The 17,894-nt window shown below is 33.1% G+C and overlaps 1 protein-coding gene across 1 annotated transcript; it reads left to right on the plus strand.

Annotated features, from left to right (window-relative positions):
• The first annotated feature begins 5,841 nt into the window (after positions 1 to 5,841).
• LOC130647727 (alpha-(1,6)-fucosyltransferase-like) lies at positions 5,842 to 8,166 on the plus strand. Its single transcript, XM_057453682.1, has one exon. The coding sequence runs from the start codon at positions 5,941 to 5,943 to the stop codon at positions 7,459 to 7,461; it is 1,521 nt and encodes a 506-aa protein (XP_057309665.1). The 5' UTR covers positions 5,842 to 5,940; the 3' UTR covers positions 7,462 to 8,166.
• Positions 8,167 to 17,894: the final 9,728 nt, after the last annotated feature.

The raw sequence follows: 17,894 nt of genomic DNA on the forward strand, positions 1-17,894 counted from the left end.
CTAATAATGAATCTGCTACAAAAATTTGGAATTTATAAATGAAACGGTAGAAGAGATTCTTGATACAGGTCGAACTAAGGAAGTGTTTTTTGTATTACATGTTGTAAATCCCGTTTCAGTCGCTACCAAGAAAGGAAAAGAATAGACAGTTCTCGGTTTAAGGTATGTAAGCAAGCACATCAACAAAGAAAGAAAATAGTTTACAAAGAGATGGCTAGCCACCGCAATGATGAACTCAATATGTTAGGTCTTTAAAAACGAGCTATAGGTTATACTTCTTTACAGAAAATGCCTCTAGAAGCGTAATTCTCCCTTTTTCAAGGAATTAAATAAAGCAGGGCTACCATCACATAGATATTTCAGAAGAACATTAGAAATTCTTAGGGTTTTGACGGGTCATAGGAGGAAAGGAAAGATACTTTGTTTTTAAAGTATAACCCTTTGGTCTTTCTCCGGTCTCGTTTATTTTTTTCAAAAAAATAAGGTTGATTAAGACCCGCCACATATTTATTACAGTCTATTACATTCCTTCGTTTTCCAGAGTTTACTCAAAATGGAAAAAAAGGACCGGCTGACAAAAAAACTAAAATTTACACAGTTCAATACTTTTTTTGTGGTGCAAATGGTCCTCCACTAAAAAAATTAATCCAAAATGCTGCGTGAAGTGTTTCTAAATCAACAAACATCAGTTATTTTCGTAATATTGCATGCAGTCCCCCTCTACAAAAGCTTACACAAAATATAAAAAAACAAGAAGAGTAAATATCATTAAATCGACAAAAATCAGTTCTTTTGCATGTTGTGGAATTTTACATAAAATCCACAAAACCACAATTTGGCACATCAAATTTAGAGAAAAATTAGCCATTTCTGTATGTTGCACACCTTATCGAGCCCAGTTGGTGGTTCAAGCCACCAGCACAAGCCCTTACTTCCGCCAATCACAGCCACCTACCAAGCCGTGTGTTTCGGTAACATTACCTTCATCAGCCCACATATATTTATTTTTTTCTGGGTACAGTATACATATTATCGAAGACTATAAGCAGGAGCAGCAAAAAATAAATAAATAAAAAAGTAAAACGCAAAATTTCGAACAAAATCAAAGGTATCTAAAGGGGGTGCAATTCGGCCAACATTTTGACCAACATCGACTGACCAACATGTTGGCCAGCAACGTTGGCCGGTTTGCGTTTGCTCAAAATTTCGAACAAAATCAAAGGTATCTAAAGGGGGTGCAATTCGGCTAACATTTTGACCAACATCGACTGACCAACATGTTGGCCAACAATGTTGGCCGGTTTGCGTTAGGAGCCAACATGCTCAAGAAGAAAAAAGAATCTCAAAAAATCTTGGCCAACATTTAGTAAATATTTAACAAATGTTGGCCAACATTTTCGCCAGAATTTGCATGTTGGTAGCATGTTTGTTGGTTTGCACTGGGTAACCAACATGTTGGCGAACATTTCGATCAACATTTTAGCTTTCAAATGTTTTAATTCGAAATGTTTAAAATTCGAACTCCAAATCGAATGTTCTTAATTGATTCGAATGTTTATATATGTTTTACATTGGGCGGGCATGTCCTTATAGCACTCTATTCATTTCAAAACACCTGATTCTTTTGGTGTTATGTATGGTTCGATGAAAGCAAGAATCTCTTTAAACGATACATAGTTCATTCTCATCATTTCCCTGTAACTTTTTGTGTCTTCAGCCAGTAATTCCTGTACTAAGTTTGTATACAGCCCTTCGCAGTTTCTTTTTGGAACACATTTTCTTGTAGAACCACATCTTTTTTTGTCGTTGTCATCAAGCAAGAGGGCGAGTGCCAAACAAGCAGCACTTCAGAATCTGACATCCTTCTTCATTGGAAGTCAAAAACAAATGAATGAACATTTCGTAATGTTGGCTACTTGTTTTTTTTAAAAAAATATATACGCCAACACAAACCGCACCAACATGTTGGCCGAAATGCTGGTCGAAAATGTTGGCCAACATGTTGGCCGGTTTGCGCTTCACTTAAGTCCCATGACAGTAATTAAGTAATTAATTTAGACAGTAATTTGCTGATTTAAAAGCAGGATTAAAAATACAAAAGAGACAAATACACGCATCTTAACAATCGTTACGTAAAAAGCTAAATCTGCTAAGACTATAAACTTTCTTTGCATTCCAGTACACGAGGGAAAATAGGGCATACTACTAACATACAAAATCAGCTATTCAATCTATTGCATACAGCAACCCTTCCAAAGTTATACTCAAAATATAAGAAATCAATAGTTGGCAACATATAAAAGAGAAATATAAAAAATTGAATCATTTCAGTATATTCTATATCTACCGCAATATTTCAATCCAAAAATTTTTCGCGGCATCCTTTTTTGACGTTTTTTCTTCCTTGTTGTTAATTTTAAGTTGTATGCAATTATTCTTAAAACGCACTAAACTTAAACTTTTTTTATTTACCTGTAGCCATTTTTTGTTTTTTTTTTAAAGAAAGCCTTTAAAATCTAAACTTTCTTGATCATATTTGTCTGAAAAAAAAATGATTAAATTTTGTCCAAGTGACTAATATTTTTGCCAACTTTTTATTTTTGGCGACTAATTATTTTACCGATGAGTAATTTAATTTTATCAAGAAAACATCGCATGCCATGCATGATAACAATCAGCGTTTTCGAATTTAGGAATCGAACATATTTCAAACGATCGTAACGTAACAGATGTAAACATTGATTTAAGTTTGTTTACATTTAGGTTTTACATATATAGCCACTCTCCAAAAAAACATGGGACATTCTAGACTTGAAAAGCCTTAAAATATGTCAATTCGTTTTGATGAAGAATTATAAAGCATCTGAATATACATGTTATTACAGGGTCTTAAAACAGTAAATGTGCACTACACTTTATATAACGACATCAACACTTAGGGACTATTTCTTTCGCACACAAGAATCGGTTCGGAGTCCTTCAAGTGATTCTTGCTCCGAAAACCCATTTCTTTAGCACACATTTTTCGCCACTGAAAAACTTGCAGTGAAAAACCATTGTGAATACTTTACATGAATTAAAAAAACACGGCAAACGGAACTTAATTATTCATTTTCATTTCATTCGATATTTCGTAAATAAATCTACATTATCGATACCGTAAAAAAAAGATTATAATAAATTCTTTGTCATTCGTTCCCAGTTCTTTGGGTGATGCGTCGCAGCTTTGCGTTTGTTTTGCCAATCTATACTTAAGATGGCTAAGTCCTGTTTGACATTATTTGACCATGTCGTTGGTGGTCTGCCTTTTGGCCTTTCAAAACGCATCTTTGCTTTATGTCTAGAAACGAGCCGAGAAATCTATATTTTTTCCAGTTTGTTGTGTTTCTGTTGATGATATAATTGTGATGTAATTTCAGCTTTGTATTTCTGGATCGCATTGTAGTTACTGCTAATTCTGCTGATGTCATCTGCGTACTGCATTTCTATGTCAACGTCTGTTGTCTGTGTTGTTGTTGAATATACTACTGTAGCAGATGGACTTTTTTCATTTTTCGCTGAGATCGTTCTTTCAATGACTTGTTTGCAGGCGAATACGTGTTCCGTTGTCGATCTTTCTTGTCTGTATGGGGCTTGTGTAAGTGGAATTTCGTTACTTATTTTTTGTCCTGATCTTGGCCATGATACATGCTGCAAGTATTTTTCTCAGGATCATTAGTAAGATTATAGGACACAGGTTTGACATTGTTCTTTTAGGTTTTCCTGGTTTTTGTAGAGGTCGTAGCAGTCCGTATGTTATTTCTTTCGGACAGTCGCCAGTTTGTGCCACATTGTTAGAGATATCTGCGATAACTTCTAATATCTTTGTTGGCGCGTTCTTTATGAGTTCTATTTGAATTCTATCGCAGCCTGGACTTTCATCTTGAATACTGCTTTCCTGATCTCTTCGCTCGTGAAAGATGTAGTCGTTGCAGTCGGTTGAATGTCTGGCATGGGATCTGCATGTTTAACTAAGATATTTTAAAGAAATCAGCAATTATCTCAGTTTCTTCTTTTTCCTAATTATGCAGAAAAAAAATAAACAGGACAACTTCAAATGTAAACATGTCTTCATTAAAATTAAAAGCGCTATGTCATTTAACACTTCCGAAGATTACGGTTGATATTTGCAGAATATATGGGGAGGAAATGATGAAACAGGAGAACTATCTACGATAGAAGCAAGCGCTATACGTCAATCGCCGTCTCCATCGAAAAAAAATTAAAAAAGACATTTAAATTAAACCGGGTGGATAAAAACAAGTAAAAAAAAAACAAATAAAATAAACAGGTGAAATAGTTGACCAAAGCGTGCCATCAACTACTTGTACAGCAGTACTCCAATTTATTTCAAACAAAAGGCAACCTAAATTTTAATTGTAGAATATGAGAAATCCTTTGATAAATTTAAAAATTTAAAGTACAAAGCAAAAGTATGGCAAATTATAGCGCACGAAGTTAAAAAGGAAATATTAAAGTTAAACTATACAAATTTTCCATCTTGGCAACAATGCAACTAAATATGGAAAACTATTACCAAAATATTCAGGAAAACAGTCGACCATAATAAAATATCAGGAAATGACAAAAGAAGTTGCCAAATTTGTGAGGAACTAAAAATATTAACGGTTATCGGCCAAACGTCAAGCCCGTGAGCACCGTTAGTTGCGGGGTATGCGTAATGTTTAAAAAAAATGAAGTCGATGAGGAAAAAGTTGATGAAAGTGAAAGTGAACGCGAGGTCAGAAAAGAAAAAAAAAGGAAAAGAAAGTACGTTTCAAGTGCCCCTTAATCAGCTACTTCGTAGCGTTAAAAACAGTAACAACGGAAAAAATACTTTTTACATTTTATATAAATTCTTCTCTAGGATATACACGCTGTGTTTTACAAGAATGGCGTGTTTTCGTTTCAGCCTTAATGACAAATACTATTCTCATTGTGATCAATATTTTCTTATGAGGAACAAGTTATGAGGAACAAGTTCATTCTTAGCATGACTATGGCCTGAAAATGTATATTGTCTTAATAAAATAAAGCCTGCTATATGTCGCTATAGCTAATTCTGCTAGACGTAACGGACCATTGCTTTGGATAGAAAAAAATTCACTTTGTTTACCAATAAAAAAACTGAACTGCTAACCAATTTTGTGCGTTATACATATTCTTAGTATATTCCTAACTTCTGACCCATTGTTCAGAGTATATTCTTACAAAAAAGATCTTTAAGAAAATATTTTCCGGCTCAAGACAAAACATATTTAACTTAACTTCAACTTTATTTAAGAGAAAGTTTAGCTCTGAAAGTTGAAAGGCTGAAATAGCCTCATTGTGCGTGCTCACACACAAGGCGTAATAATATATAAAACGGAACCAAACCTCGTTTATGACACGCCTGAATAAAATTAAATGAATATAAATTTTAGAGTAATATATTCATGTTAATTTAATACAAATTAGTTAAAGTTAGAGCAGTGATTTATCTTTTAAATTCTTAAGTTCTTCTTCGCTTGTAGTGGAAAATCGTTCCATATTGCGTTTATTTCGCGAAAATATTTACATATGCTTAATAAGCTGATGTATAATAAGGTGAGTTAAACAATCGAACCAAATACAAAAATCCTTCAACGCTATAGATATAACCTCACCAACCTAAAGTTACAATTAATCTCTACGGCGGAGAGCACTGGCCATTTTCTTTAATGACTGTGTCTAATCAAAAAAATTGTTCGTTTGTTTCGTAAAAAAATAATTATGCTTTTATGAGAAGAAGTACCCTTATCACTTAATTAAATTAATAATTAAAGTGGCCTCATAAGGACGAAGAGAGGGATAAAAAATAAACAAGTGTTTCTTTGCAAATCAGTAGAAGTCTTTGAGGTTAAAGCTTGTAGTAGCTATAACATGTTAAGGCGTCGCGTATTCATGTCACTTGTTGCTTTTGGAGCAGTGTTGTTGCTACTTTCATTTCGCTTTGACACAGAAAAATATGTGCAGATACATGCAAAAAGAAATCAACAAAAAAATCCAAAAGAATATTTTACGTTGAAGTCTATTCACTTAAAAATATGGAAACAAATCAAGTTCTTGCAAGAGAAAAAAAAATGCTTAAAGAAGAAAGTATTGCACTGCAAGATTACAAATAATTTTGCTGGTTTTGGCTCGATTCTTCATCGATATGGCGTTTGTATTCAAGTGGCTTACGGCTTGGGCCGAATGTTTATTATCGAGCCAAGCATTTACAAGCACTTTGGAGGATTAAGCAACTGGTTACAAATTGACACAAAACGATGTAATTATGCCAGGAAAGAATATAATCGCATTCTTGCTGATACTTCGCAACGCTACAAACGTTTTTGTGACGTGCATGATCCTAAATGTTATCTTGAGAACGGGTACGATATTAATAATACATATCAAATTCTAACATTTAATCCTCAACCTGCGTTTCCGACTCCAAGACATATGCCAGGCACCATACCAACAGAGATCGAAAGAAAATTAAGGAGCCTAAATGTTTCCGATCCCAAATTGTGGTTTGCAGCTCAATTTGTATCATACAAATTATTACACCCTAAAAAATCTTTCTTGCGCCACTTAAGAAAGTTATCTGCGGAAATAAATTACGAAAAGCCTGTGGTTGCTATGCATGTACGTCACGGTGGAGACAAAATGCCGGAATCGAATTATTATAGTGAAAATCTGTATGTTAATAAAGTTCTAGAAATTTTTCAGAACAAGCTTGATAATTCCAGTAGAAAGAACACTTATTTGGCGACTGACGACTTTGGCTCGCTGTTCAGAATAAAGGAGCTATTACCACCAAACTACAATATCATTACAATGCCTATCAAACTTAGACAGGAATCCATGATACAATATAAGATAGAAGCGCCATCTAAGGTAGTAATCGAGACAATTCTTATAGACTTGCATTTCCTCGCTCGATCAGATTACATTGTTTGTACGTTAAGTTCGAATGTTTGTCGTCTCGTTTGGTTAATGAAGCTTGCAATATCACCATATTTGGTTAATGAAGACAGTATTAAAAGTTTGGATGAAGATATGTTTTACGATTACTATGGTTTCCAATATTATCCAGGGGGAGCCATCAGCGCTTCAATTGATTACAGATATTTCGAAAAAACTTTAAAGAGAAATAAAAAACTTTTAGTTTCAATCAGAAAAAATTCCAAATCAATTGGTCGCGACTTGCCATTTTTACAATATCCTACTGGACAGTTGTTTTTGACATTATATCCTAAAAAATTGTTCTCAAACAACTCAACACACGCCGTGGATGTATATTTGGTGAAATATATTTATAATTCAGAGAGAAATGGCATGGGCTTTGTCTATGCCGACGACATGATGGAATGGCCAGGGAAGCCTAAATACTATTTTGATAAAAAAAGTTCTCGATAAACTGCGGTAACTGTATATTTCACCACAAGGTTTTACAAATTGGCTAATGAGTGTCCATAATAGTATTTTTCCATCACTAAAAAACTCATGAAGGACGAAACGCGTGTCTTAGTTTTTATTACAATAACATATGCTACTGATAACTGAACAGTGCACGTTCCTCCAGCGCAAACTGTTCACTTTTAAATGCTCTTTAATTACTTGGTTTAATTATGACTTCATTTTGTAATCATAGGTTAAGTCGCGGCTGGACGTACCACGATATGGTCTTAAACAATATGTGCAAATTTCTCTCTATCTGCGCGATATTTTTTTTAAACTTCTTTCCCAAAAATTGGTTCATTACTTCATACAAACAGCTCAACACAGGTGAACGAATTACTCATGCTGGAAATACATACTGAAGAATTCCTAGTTCATTTGTTAGCATAAAGTAAGAAGTAACTTTGAGGGGGTCCTAAAGTCAGAACATTTTTGCACTTAATAAATATTGTAATGCATTTATGTTATGTACGAGCTGTTAATATAGAGATGCTCGATTTCTTTTTTTGAGTCAAAGACGGTAGTTGCAACGTAAAATTAAATGGATTTTCCATAAACTTATGGCTACTTTTTTGTTTTGCAGGCCCTCTTTATAATTTAGCACTTTTTTAAGAGTTTTATTTGATTAAGAACAACGCATGTTACATTTTAAACTCAAAGTTAAGATCTTTTATTGCAACCTACTGGACTGTGAAGAGTCCAGTAGGTTGATCTTCTTAGAAACAAAAAATAATTTTTTGCTTAAAAAGCATTCCAGTGCGTTTTGGAGTTTTTGTGGGTTTGTGTCTAGCTCTCTACCGACAAACAAGATTTCAAGGACAAAGGTAGGGTTCACATACCAACAAGCTTGTAAGCAACCTGCCATAAAACGTGAGAGCCAGAAGTACCCATCAATGTTAGCAACCTAAGGTCAGACCTCAAGGAAATGATTGCCTATAGAGGAAACGTGTCGGTACGTGTGGGCCAAGAAGAAACTTATTTAGACAACAGTCATATGTTATATTGATGTCAGCGTAAGAAGAATAATGTCAGTAGGCACGTAATGTCAATGTGCACGTGATGCTAGTATTGATTGCATACGTTTAAGCGCTATTTACTTTCTCCACGTCGATAGTTACGACATGCGTAAACAAAAAACTGTCAGGTATTGTTAAGAATCAGCACAACATCAGCTATATTTGATCAGTGATGGACCTTGTGTAAGGCAACATGATTGAATAATTTAATGAAATGTTTCTTGTGTGGTTAGAACAGTCACGTGGCTTCAATCTTTACCAATCTGAAATCTAATACCCCCTTATCTTCTTTGCATCTGCGTTCGTAAAACTTACTCTCCCTCCCCTTTTGTCTACTTTATTTACAGCGTATAGCGTGAACGAAATCCCCTGTTTGAAAGTTGAAATCAGTTGAGCATCTGATGCAACAGTCGAATCAATCATGTTTGATGTTCTTTTTTTCTGTTGGTCCCAACAAATGAATTTTTTTTTTATAATGTTTATTTTTTATTTTTATTTTTTTGAAAGAAGTAGAAAAATTGCGGAGGAAAAGGAACATTTTGTTTTCAAAAAAGATAACAAAATCGCCGTTACAATCATGATCGCTGTCACAGAAAGGGAAATTGTTCTGACTAAATTTTGCCGATGACCATAACATCTCGGAGCTTACACAAATTGCAAGCATGAAAAGTTTCCCGACCTCGCCTTGGTTACATGACAAATAGTCACTAAAGTTGTTGTGTTTCTGACAGCCAATAATCTTTATACTGTTCACAAATATTTGCAATCCCAAAATATAACATTAACTTGATTCTTATTTCTGCAAATCCTTAAGTGCTAAACATAAACAAATATCCTGAAAATTGCGAAATATATTTTGTTTCAATGTACACTTTCCAAATAAACTCTAAACGTTTGAGTTGTGTGTCAAATTGCTTCTATAGGCAATAATAAAGTAGATTTTATTCTTGTTTTTGAGATTCTTGTTCCCTATAATAGGGCGCCGAGAATAAAAGGTTGTGCAGCCATCTTTCAAAAGATGACTGCACAACCTTAAATATAAAAACTTACAGAATATGCAAAATATTATGGAGTTATACTTTCTTTGTAGGGTTGTTTAACGTTCCGTCGAGTCGTATTTGTGTTCGTCGCAGCGTATGTCACTTTGCGGCGTATTTCACTTCGTGGCGTATTTTACTTCGCGGCATATTTCACTTCGTGGCGAAAATTTTCATGCTTCTTTAACACGAATTTACCAAATACTTGTAGCGCTTACAAGAAATCCAAGCCACATGAATAAAGTGCAGTAAAATAAACAAAACCTTTAGTTTAGTGCTAAAAATTATATTCTATTTTTAAGTTAGTTTTACATTTGTGTTTATGAAGAAATATTATGTGTTGTGTAAGAGTTTTATGTAATAATTTATGTTTATGTAGTTAGTTACTTGATTTTTGATATTTTCATCAGAATCCATTTAAACTACAAAATAGATAATAGATTATACAGTGTAGCATGCTTAACCCTATTCCCCTGGCGGTTTTTTTTAATAACTCCTTATTCCAATGTTATTTGGCTATGAAACTTACTGACTTTCAATATTTATCTATTAGACACCTGCATGTGAAATTTTCAGGTCCCATACTTTTCAATGGTCCTGATATTGGCCATTACTCGAAAATACCCCTAAAAAGATCTATGAAATCCTTATAATGGGGAAAATTTAATAACTCCTGTTAGGATTATCTTATAAACTTTAAACTAGCAACACAACTTTGTTTTATTAAGAAGAATCATTTTGTATAATTTGGACGCGTGATTAATCCAATATCCCGATTTTGTCGGATTTTACCCGGAAATCAGGAAAAAAACGAATATTAGGGCAATTTTCGGCACTTTTTTATGCGATCCACGTAAAAACCGGATAATATGTTAAGTAACTTTTATTTAGCTTTCAGAAACTTTAAGCAGAATGCAAAAATTCGCTCTGGAACAAAAGTAATTAAATTTTAAGCAGATAGTGCCATTTTTAAAAAGTTTCAAGCTTCTGATGACGTCACAGAAAATGTGCTGACACAAGCAAAAATTTATTGCTGCCATTTTGTTCCTTTCATGACGTACTATAAGTGTGCCAAGTTTGACTCAATTTAAACAACCCTATGAAAAGTTATTAAGGGGGGGGGGGGCAGATTCCGCCTCTCGGTCTCAGTATGTTCGAAAAACCCCGGACCGAATAGGGTTAAAATGTATAGCTAGCTAAGTCTATATCTAAGAATGTATCGTTTATTAAAAGAAAATGACAAAATAATAGCTAGCTCTACCCAGTAGAAAGACCAAAGCCACTAAAAGGAAGGTGAAATATATTGTGTAAAAGCTTCACCAAATTAGTAATTCCGTGTAAAAAAAGCATAACTATTTTGCCTATTATTATTATTAACAATTTTTTTTACATTGACGTGTAAAAAAAAATAAAAAAAAAAATTCTAGCTTCTCGGGAAAAGTCGCTAATTAAAGTCAATGAAGAAGGCAATTAATTTAGTTAATTTGACTTCTTTGCTTTGCATACCATCATCCTGAGATAAAGGATGGTTAGACTATAGCTTTTATTTTTGAGATCCTATATATTGCAAGGAAGTGGTATGCCAGAAAATTCGGGAAAAAAAAAAAAAAAAAAACACAACAAAAACAAATCGCAAAATGCTATAAATACTAAATAAAAGTCTGCCTGTCAAATAAAACCTGATCCATTAATATACGGTTTGCACAACCTACAAGGGCAACTTTCTGGATTCCATTTCTTAATTTTTGACTTAAACTTTTGTAACGTTTCAGATGTTTTTATATTTGATGGTATCATCTGCCACAATTTTGGCGCAAAATTTGAGATAGTTTCAGTGCCATAAGTAGACGTTTTTGCTGTGCGATAGCAAAGTTCTCTTTCATTTCTCAAATTATAAGTGCTACTACGGAACAGAAAAATATCACTTATTATATCAGGTGAGAGTTTGTTTTTAGCTTTATATATTTCTATAGCTAGTGTTTCAAGATTTTTTTCGTGTATCGTTTTTGATTTATCTCTATGTAACAGTTCCTTAAATGTTGATGTATGGTCACAATAGATTATTCGAAGTGCTCTTACATGCAGATTATAATTTCTGTTATTCAATGTTCTATTGTGGAACATCCATATCAAAGGACAGTAACTGAATTGAGAGGTAACAAAAGCCTTCATAATAACTCTTCTTTTTTGAGTATCCATGTAAGGTGCAACACGCGCTAACGCATGTAGTTTTTGGCTGGTTTTTTGACATAAGTCCGTTACATGCAAATCAAATTTTAATTTTCGATCAATTTTTATCCCTAACAGTTTCTGTTGGTCACTGTTTTCAATGTACGTGTCTCCAACGACAGCTTTTGTATCAAGTGGTAAGCTAGAAAGAAGATGGCTCTTTGCTTCATTGGCTTTCATACCGTTTTCAGCAAACCACATAAACATTCTTTTTGCTGTTTTTTCAAGGTCTTCTACAACTTGATTTTTATCAGACCCATACGTATATGGGGTGTTGTCATCTGCGTAGCTAGCTATATCAGTTTCAATCGTTATCAGAAATAAATCTATCAGGAAAACGTTGAAGAGTAGTGGGCCTAAAATAGACCCTTGTGGCACACCAAATAAGATGTCCAGTAACGTACTAAATGAGTTGTTTATTTTAACTCTTTGTTTCCGGCCAGTTAAATAGCTATGTTTTAATCTCAAAGCATCCTTGTCAAACCCATAAGCGTGCAATTTAGCAATAAGTAAATCGTGATTTATACAGTCAAAAGCTTTAGACAAGTCTGTCAATAACGCTGCGTAAGATCCTTTATTATCTAGGCTTTTTTTACATTTTTCAATCATTGCTATAAGGCATTGCTGCGTACTAAAACCTCTCCGAAAACCACACTGCTGCTTGTTAAAAATAGGTTGAAAAAAAGCTTCAATTTGTTCGTATAAGCATTTTTCGAATATCTTAGAGATATTAGGCAGTATACTGACCGGGCGGTAGTTACACTTGTCCGTACGGTCCTCCTTTTTAAAAACTGGAATGACGTCTGCGTTCTTAAGGCTTTTTGGAAAATTGGATTGGTCGATGTTATAATTTATGCTATTGCACAAAACATTTCCAAAAATGTCAGAATTTTCCTGTATTATTTTCGTTGGAATGTCAGACTGCTGTGTAGTTTTATTTTTATCCAAATCTTTAATTTTTTTTGTAACATCAGATAGGCTGACTCGTCTAAAAGAAAGCTTTTTATCATACTCTTCATAAAACTGTTTGATTTTGACAACACTTGGATGATTAGCAAATTTTGATAACGAGGTCTCAATAGATTTATCATTAAAAATATTATCATTTTGTGGATTTTCATTTAGCTTGATTCTAAGATTGGGAACAAGGTTGCAAAAATAATCATTGAAAATCGATGCTATTTCAAGGTCATCAGTGATAGTTTTTCCATTTTCAACTAATGTTATCAGCTCTTTGTTTTTGACTTTCTCAGTAAAGCAAGGTTTAACTGTGTTCCAGAATTTTTTATTATCTGTAACACTTTTAATCTCCAAATTGTTATAGTAGGTTTCTTTACTTTTTTGTACTAGTTTGACACATTTATTTCTTTGCTTTTTAAAAGCAGTTTTATTTTCATCGCTTTTGTTTTTTAAGTATTTATTTCTTAGTCTAGATCTAGTCATTATTGCCTTATTTAACTCTTTATTCACGACGAAGAAAGTTACGACACGACAAAAACTATTACGAGTCTAAGAAAACCACGCCACGAAGAAAAATACGACACGACGGAAAGCATTACGACGCGACGAAAACCATACACGAATATTGTCCCACATATAACGAATGATGTAGCGCGGAGGTTACAAAACTGATTATTGACTTGGACTTAAGTCATTTACATGAAAGTAGAGTTAATGCTTTGAAAAACGGTTATAAGCATTTGGAGACAAAAACAACATTTTAAATTATCTTGAATATTATATTGGACGTTTAAATACAATTAGAGAATGTTTACAATTTATAATTTATTTCATACAAGTACCTTTTAACTAAAGCTTGCTATAAAAGCTACATCGATTATCTAGCGGCGTTTTTTTTAAATTTTTTTCTTATAAAAACATTGTTATCCAGAATATGCAAAGACGGAAAGAAGCATCAATAACGGAGATTATAGTGTTTCCTATCGCCTTTAATCAATGTCATGTAGATTCACACTCAGTTACTGCATGTTCCATGTAAATCATGTGAGTCAATCAGAGATAACGGAAAAAACACTGTGCAATAAACCATGCCCTCTCCTAATGTCTCATTTTATGTTCTGTAATTTATTTGCCCAATTTAACAGAGTCCTATTACAAAATTTTCACACAAAAAGAGCGTTTCGCAACTACAAGTTTACTACAATCCCAATGCAAATTGCCTTGCAGTGGAATTATTTTCACATTGCATACGATGTTGTTTTTCAATCAATAAATTATTGAAAACCTTTTGATGTTATGTTGAACACTTACCTGTCATAGAGATGTTGACAAAGTTTTCAATTATCACCGTTTCGATAGCAAATAACAATATTTGGGAAAGTCTTTTTCTCAAATGTGCTAAATTGAGAAACGCTACTGAAGCTTGAACCCGACATTAAGTTTATTTCTACGTTTTTTAATTACTACTAAGGTGTAGTAAATACATTACAAATATTGTTTTATGATAACTGTTTGGTAGATAAGATACGTTTTGACATGATGGCGGATGAATATTGTCTTTTCTTTTGGAAGACACTCGATAAGTACTCAGAAAGTAGCGATTCGTGAGTCTTATCGTATTTCGTCTGGGTAACACAACGGGCCATACGTTATTGCTTACGCCAGCACTTTCTTCTATGTAACGAAATTTGTTTAAGATACCCAGGTCTAGCCTTAAATTTCATCTATTTCAGTTCAATATCAATTTCAGGCAACATATAAAAAAGTTACACTCTAGATTTTTTCGAAAGGCTAAAGTCCGATTTTAAAATCGGAAAATCAGGTATAGTTAGTTTTCAAAAAACATAAAATAATTCTATGGTATAACTTTTAAGTTCTAATTATACATACTAAATTTACCAATAGTAATGACTTCATGGATATTTAAAGGGTAGCTTGAAGTAATGCCCAATATGCAAGATAACCAAAGGATATGAACTACAAATTTGGTTCACGTCTGAACAAAAATCAGTAAGTATCACAACTATGAGAAATAAGAAAAAAGTTGTTAAAAAAGGCAAAAAATTAAGTTTAACGGAATCTGACAGCATTAACTTCGTGCTTTCTCATCTTCTATAAAAGAGGAGAAACGTATTAAGTTATTTCTTCATTCATTCCTTTTTTCTGACAGACGTTACGTGACCATTCATGTTTCACGTTCCACATCAAACCATTCAAGTTCAAAGTAGTACGATTAAAGTGTATATGAAGTGTTTCATTCTAAAAGTGTCCTTTTAAGCAGTTTATATTGTAAGTACATTATACTCTCAGTCAACATCACGTTTAAGTGGTTCATATTAATCTAAATCCACCAGCGCAAAAGATTAGCAAAAAAAGTCGAAAACAAAGTGTGCTATGAAATTGTAGCACCCAAAATACAAAGTTGGTAAATCGAAAACTCTAACCTTGTATATGTACAATGCTTTAAATAAATTTGATTTGTGCTGTGAAATTAGCTAACTATGCTTTATTTTATACCTTCAAAAGCTTTGTCAAACAATTTGCATTTCTTTAAGTGCCATCGTCACTCCCAAAAAATGTTTAAAATGCATCCGCGCAAGATGGCAGCCCCATTTTATGTTTGTTCGCTTAGTTATGTGCTGATGTCAGCATAAATGTTTAAAAATTTTCGATATGTTGATTGTCGTTTGGTAAACTTTCCAGGAAAGTTTTTAATGCCTAAAATATCTCAAAAAGACAATCTTAATTATCTTCTAAGACTTTTAAAATGCTTTTTAGTGCGCCAAAATGAACATATTTTGCCATAAATTTATTACAGGTGATTTACATAAAAATAGAATAAATAATAACAATCTTTTGCAGAATAGGTACGCCATCCCGCTGCATAGCTGCAAAAATAGATAAAATTGCAAATAAAAAGCCTATTGGAGAATTTGTCACCCTCTGGGTAAATACTGTGTATGGGCGTAGAAAGGGAAGAAATTGAATAGACTTACAAAAGGATAATTTTTCTAACCAAAAGGAAAAGATAAATATAGTTTTACTTTCTTAAAAAAAAAACCCATGAAACAATGGGTGGACACCTGATCATGGGGTAATATCATTTTTATCTCCATTATGTTACGCAATTCTGCGGGACAATAACAAATTACAGATCTAAAACATTGGAATGGTTAATTTTCTCCTTCACTTGTATACGGCTAAAATAAAGTTAAAAAATCAAAAAGGAAATACCTAAAACTAAATGTAGTGCAGAGGAGCCTAAAATGTGGGATATACATCCAGTTCAAATTGATTTTAAATTTAGACCGTTCTTAGGCTATTAAAACTAAAACTACTAAATTTTCTAATTATTAAGGGCAAAATATATTACACTTGCAATTAAAAATGCAAATAAAATATTGAGAAAAATTCCATCCTAATTGTCTGCCAAGTGAATTTAAAGTTAAATGGAAAAGCGAGACGTAAAGTACAAATCATTCTCGTGACATTCAAATGTTTTGATTTTGAATTGAGTCACGATTTAATCTAAAGTAGCAGATAAAAGATATCATATTTAAAAATGCTCGATATAATTTATCGATATTCTTTCTAAATAATTCTTACTGCTTTCTGCATTATCTCTTTTCTTTAACAGGAAAACCAACAGGAATTTAAGGTAAGACAAAAATTTGAGAACCATGATCATCTCTGTGGAATTTAGGACATGAAATGGAAATAAAAAACATTCCCTCTCCTTATTTATACATTCATCTAGCTACCTACCTCATGAACGAAATTAGATGATACATGGAGACCTGAAAACCATGGAAAGCAGCTCTCTTTCTTCACGCGTAATTTTCCCTTTGAAATAAATTGGTAATTTTATTTTGTTGATGGAAATTTCCTGGCGTCAATGAAGGTGGCGCATTTATATTTGCTGTTTTTGTTTTAAAACAAAGATGCATGCTACCTCAATTGGTAATAGGAGAAATTGGTTTACAAAAAACGCTGACTAATTGACTTCACTGGCGTGTAAAGAATAACATTACTATGCTCTTGCGTTTTTTTTCTCTCATTTCCTGTGTGAGACTTTCTATAACTTTCATCCGCTCTAGAAAACCTCGAAAGTAAAGGTGTTTTCGGCAGGAAATAGAAACCAACTTTATATGACAATAGTTGCATTTTACACACCTATATATCTCACGGCTGTGCTCTATTCGATTCACTGAATCAGATCATTCAATACAAGTCGTTCGACAGTGATTATTTCATGTCATGACAATAAATTGTTGGTTTTCATTAACAAATATTGACATATTTGTATTTCCGCAAGAAAAATATTCTATCATCACATGCATGCATTCCGAAAACTTCAATGGGTGGTTTAAAAGCAATTTTGGAGCCATTTGTTATAAATGTATTGTGTAACATTTGTAACCGAATTCCCTTGCGAGCAAGTGGTATCATATAACGATATAACGATTTGTCAGTATTTAAATTTTACATAACAAACCAAAATAGTCTAAATAGATTTATTGTTAGCATTAGAGACAGAAAGAGCCTTAAAGAGTGTATTAATTAATCAATAAACTGATGTAGTTTCCAGAAATAATTTTAATTTTTTTGATTCAATTTCTCCAACTAATTATTGTTCAATGCCTGAAGATATGGGTTAGCAGCTGTTCAAAATTTTGTACAAAATTTTTAAAGATCTTTTTTTTTCTCTATTTTTGTCAGGACCTTGAACCCTTGGAGTTTTCCTGTAACCCAAGCCTTGGATGCAACACCTTAATAGATTCCGTATTTGAATAAAAAAATTATCTACCCATTAATATTTTTGTTCCTCCAAAGCATAACATTTACCAGGAGTATATACACGAAAAGCATCGTTTATTAACTCCTGTTTCACAGTTAAATGCATTTATTATATACCCGTAAGCAAAAACAGCCATTGAATAAATAATCGTATTCCACCCGTATTATTCAATGCTTGTGACGTAACAATAGTTTTGAAAAAACATTCGTAAACGCATGTTTTGATTTTATCCTTTCCGCCTCATTAATTTTTATCGTAATAACTGTGATTGGTTGTTTCTTAGTGGTCCGTTTTCTGATTGGTCGATTTCCAAACACGTGAAATGGCGGGAACTTTTTTGTCGAGAAAATT

The sequence above is a fragment of the Hydractinia symbiolongicarpus genome, chromosome 6 (genome assembly GCF_029227915.1).
Source record: "Hydractinia symbiolongicarpus strain clone_291-10 chromosome 6, HSymV2.1, whole genome shotgun sequence".
Lineage (NCBI taxonomy): Eukaryota > Metazoa > Cnidaria > Hydrozoa > Anthoathecata > Hydractiniidae > Hydractinia > Hydractinia symbiolongicarpus.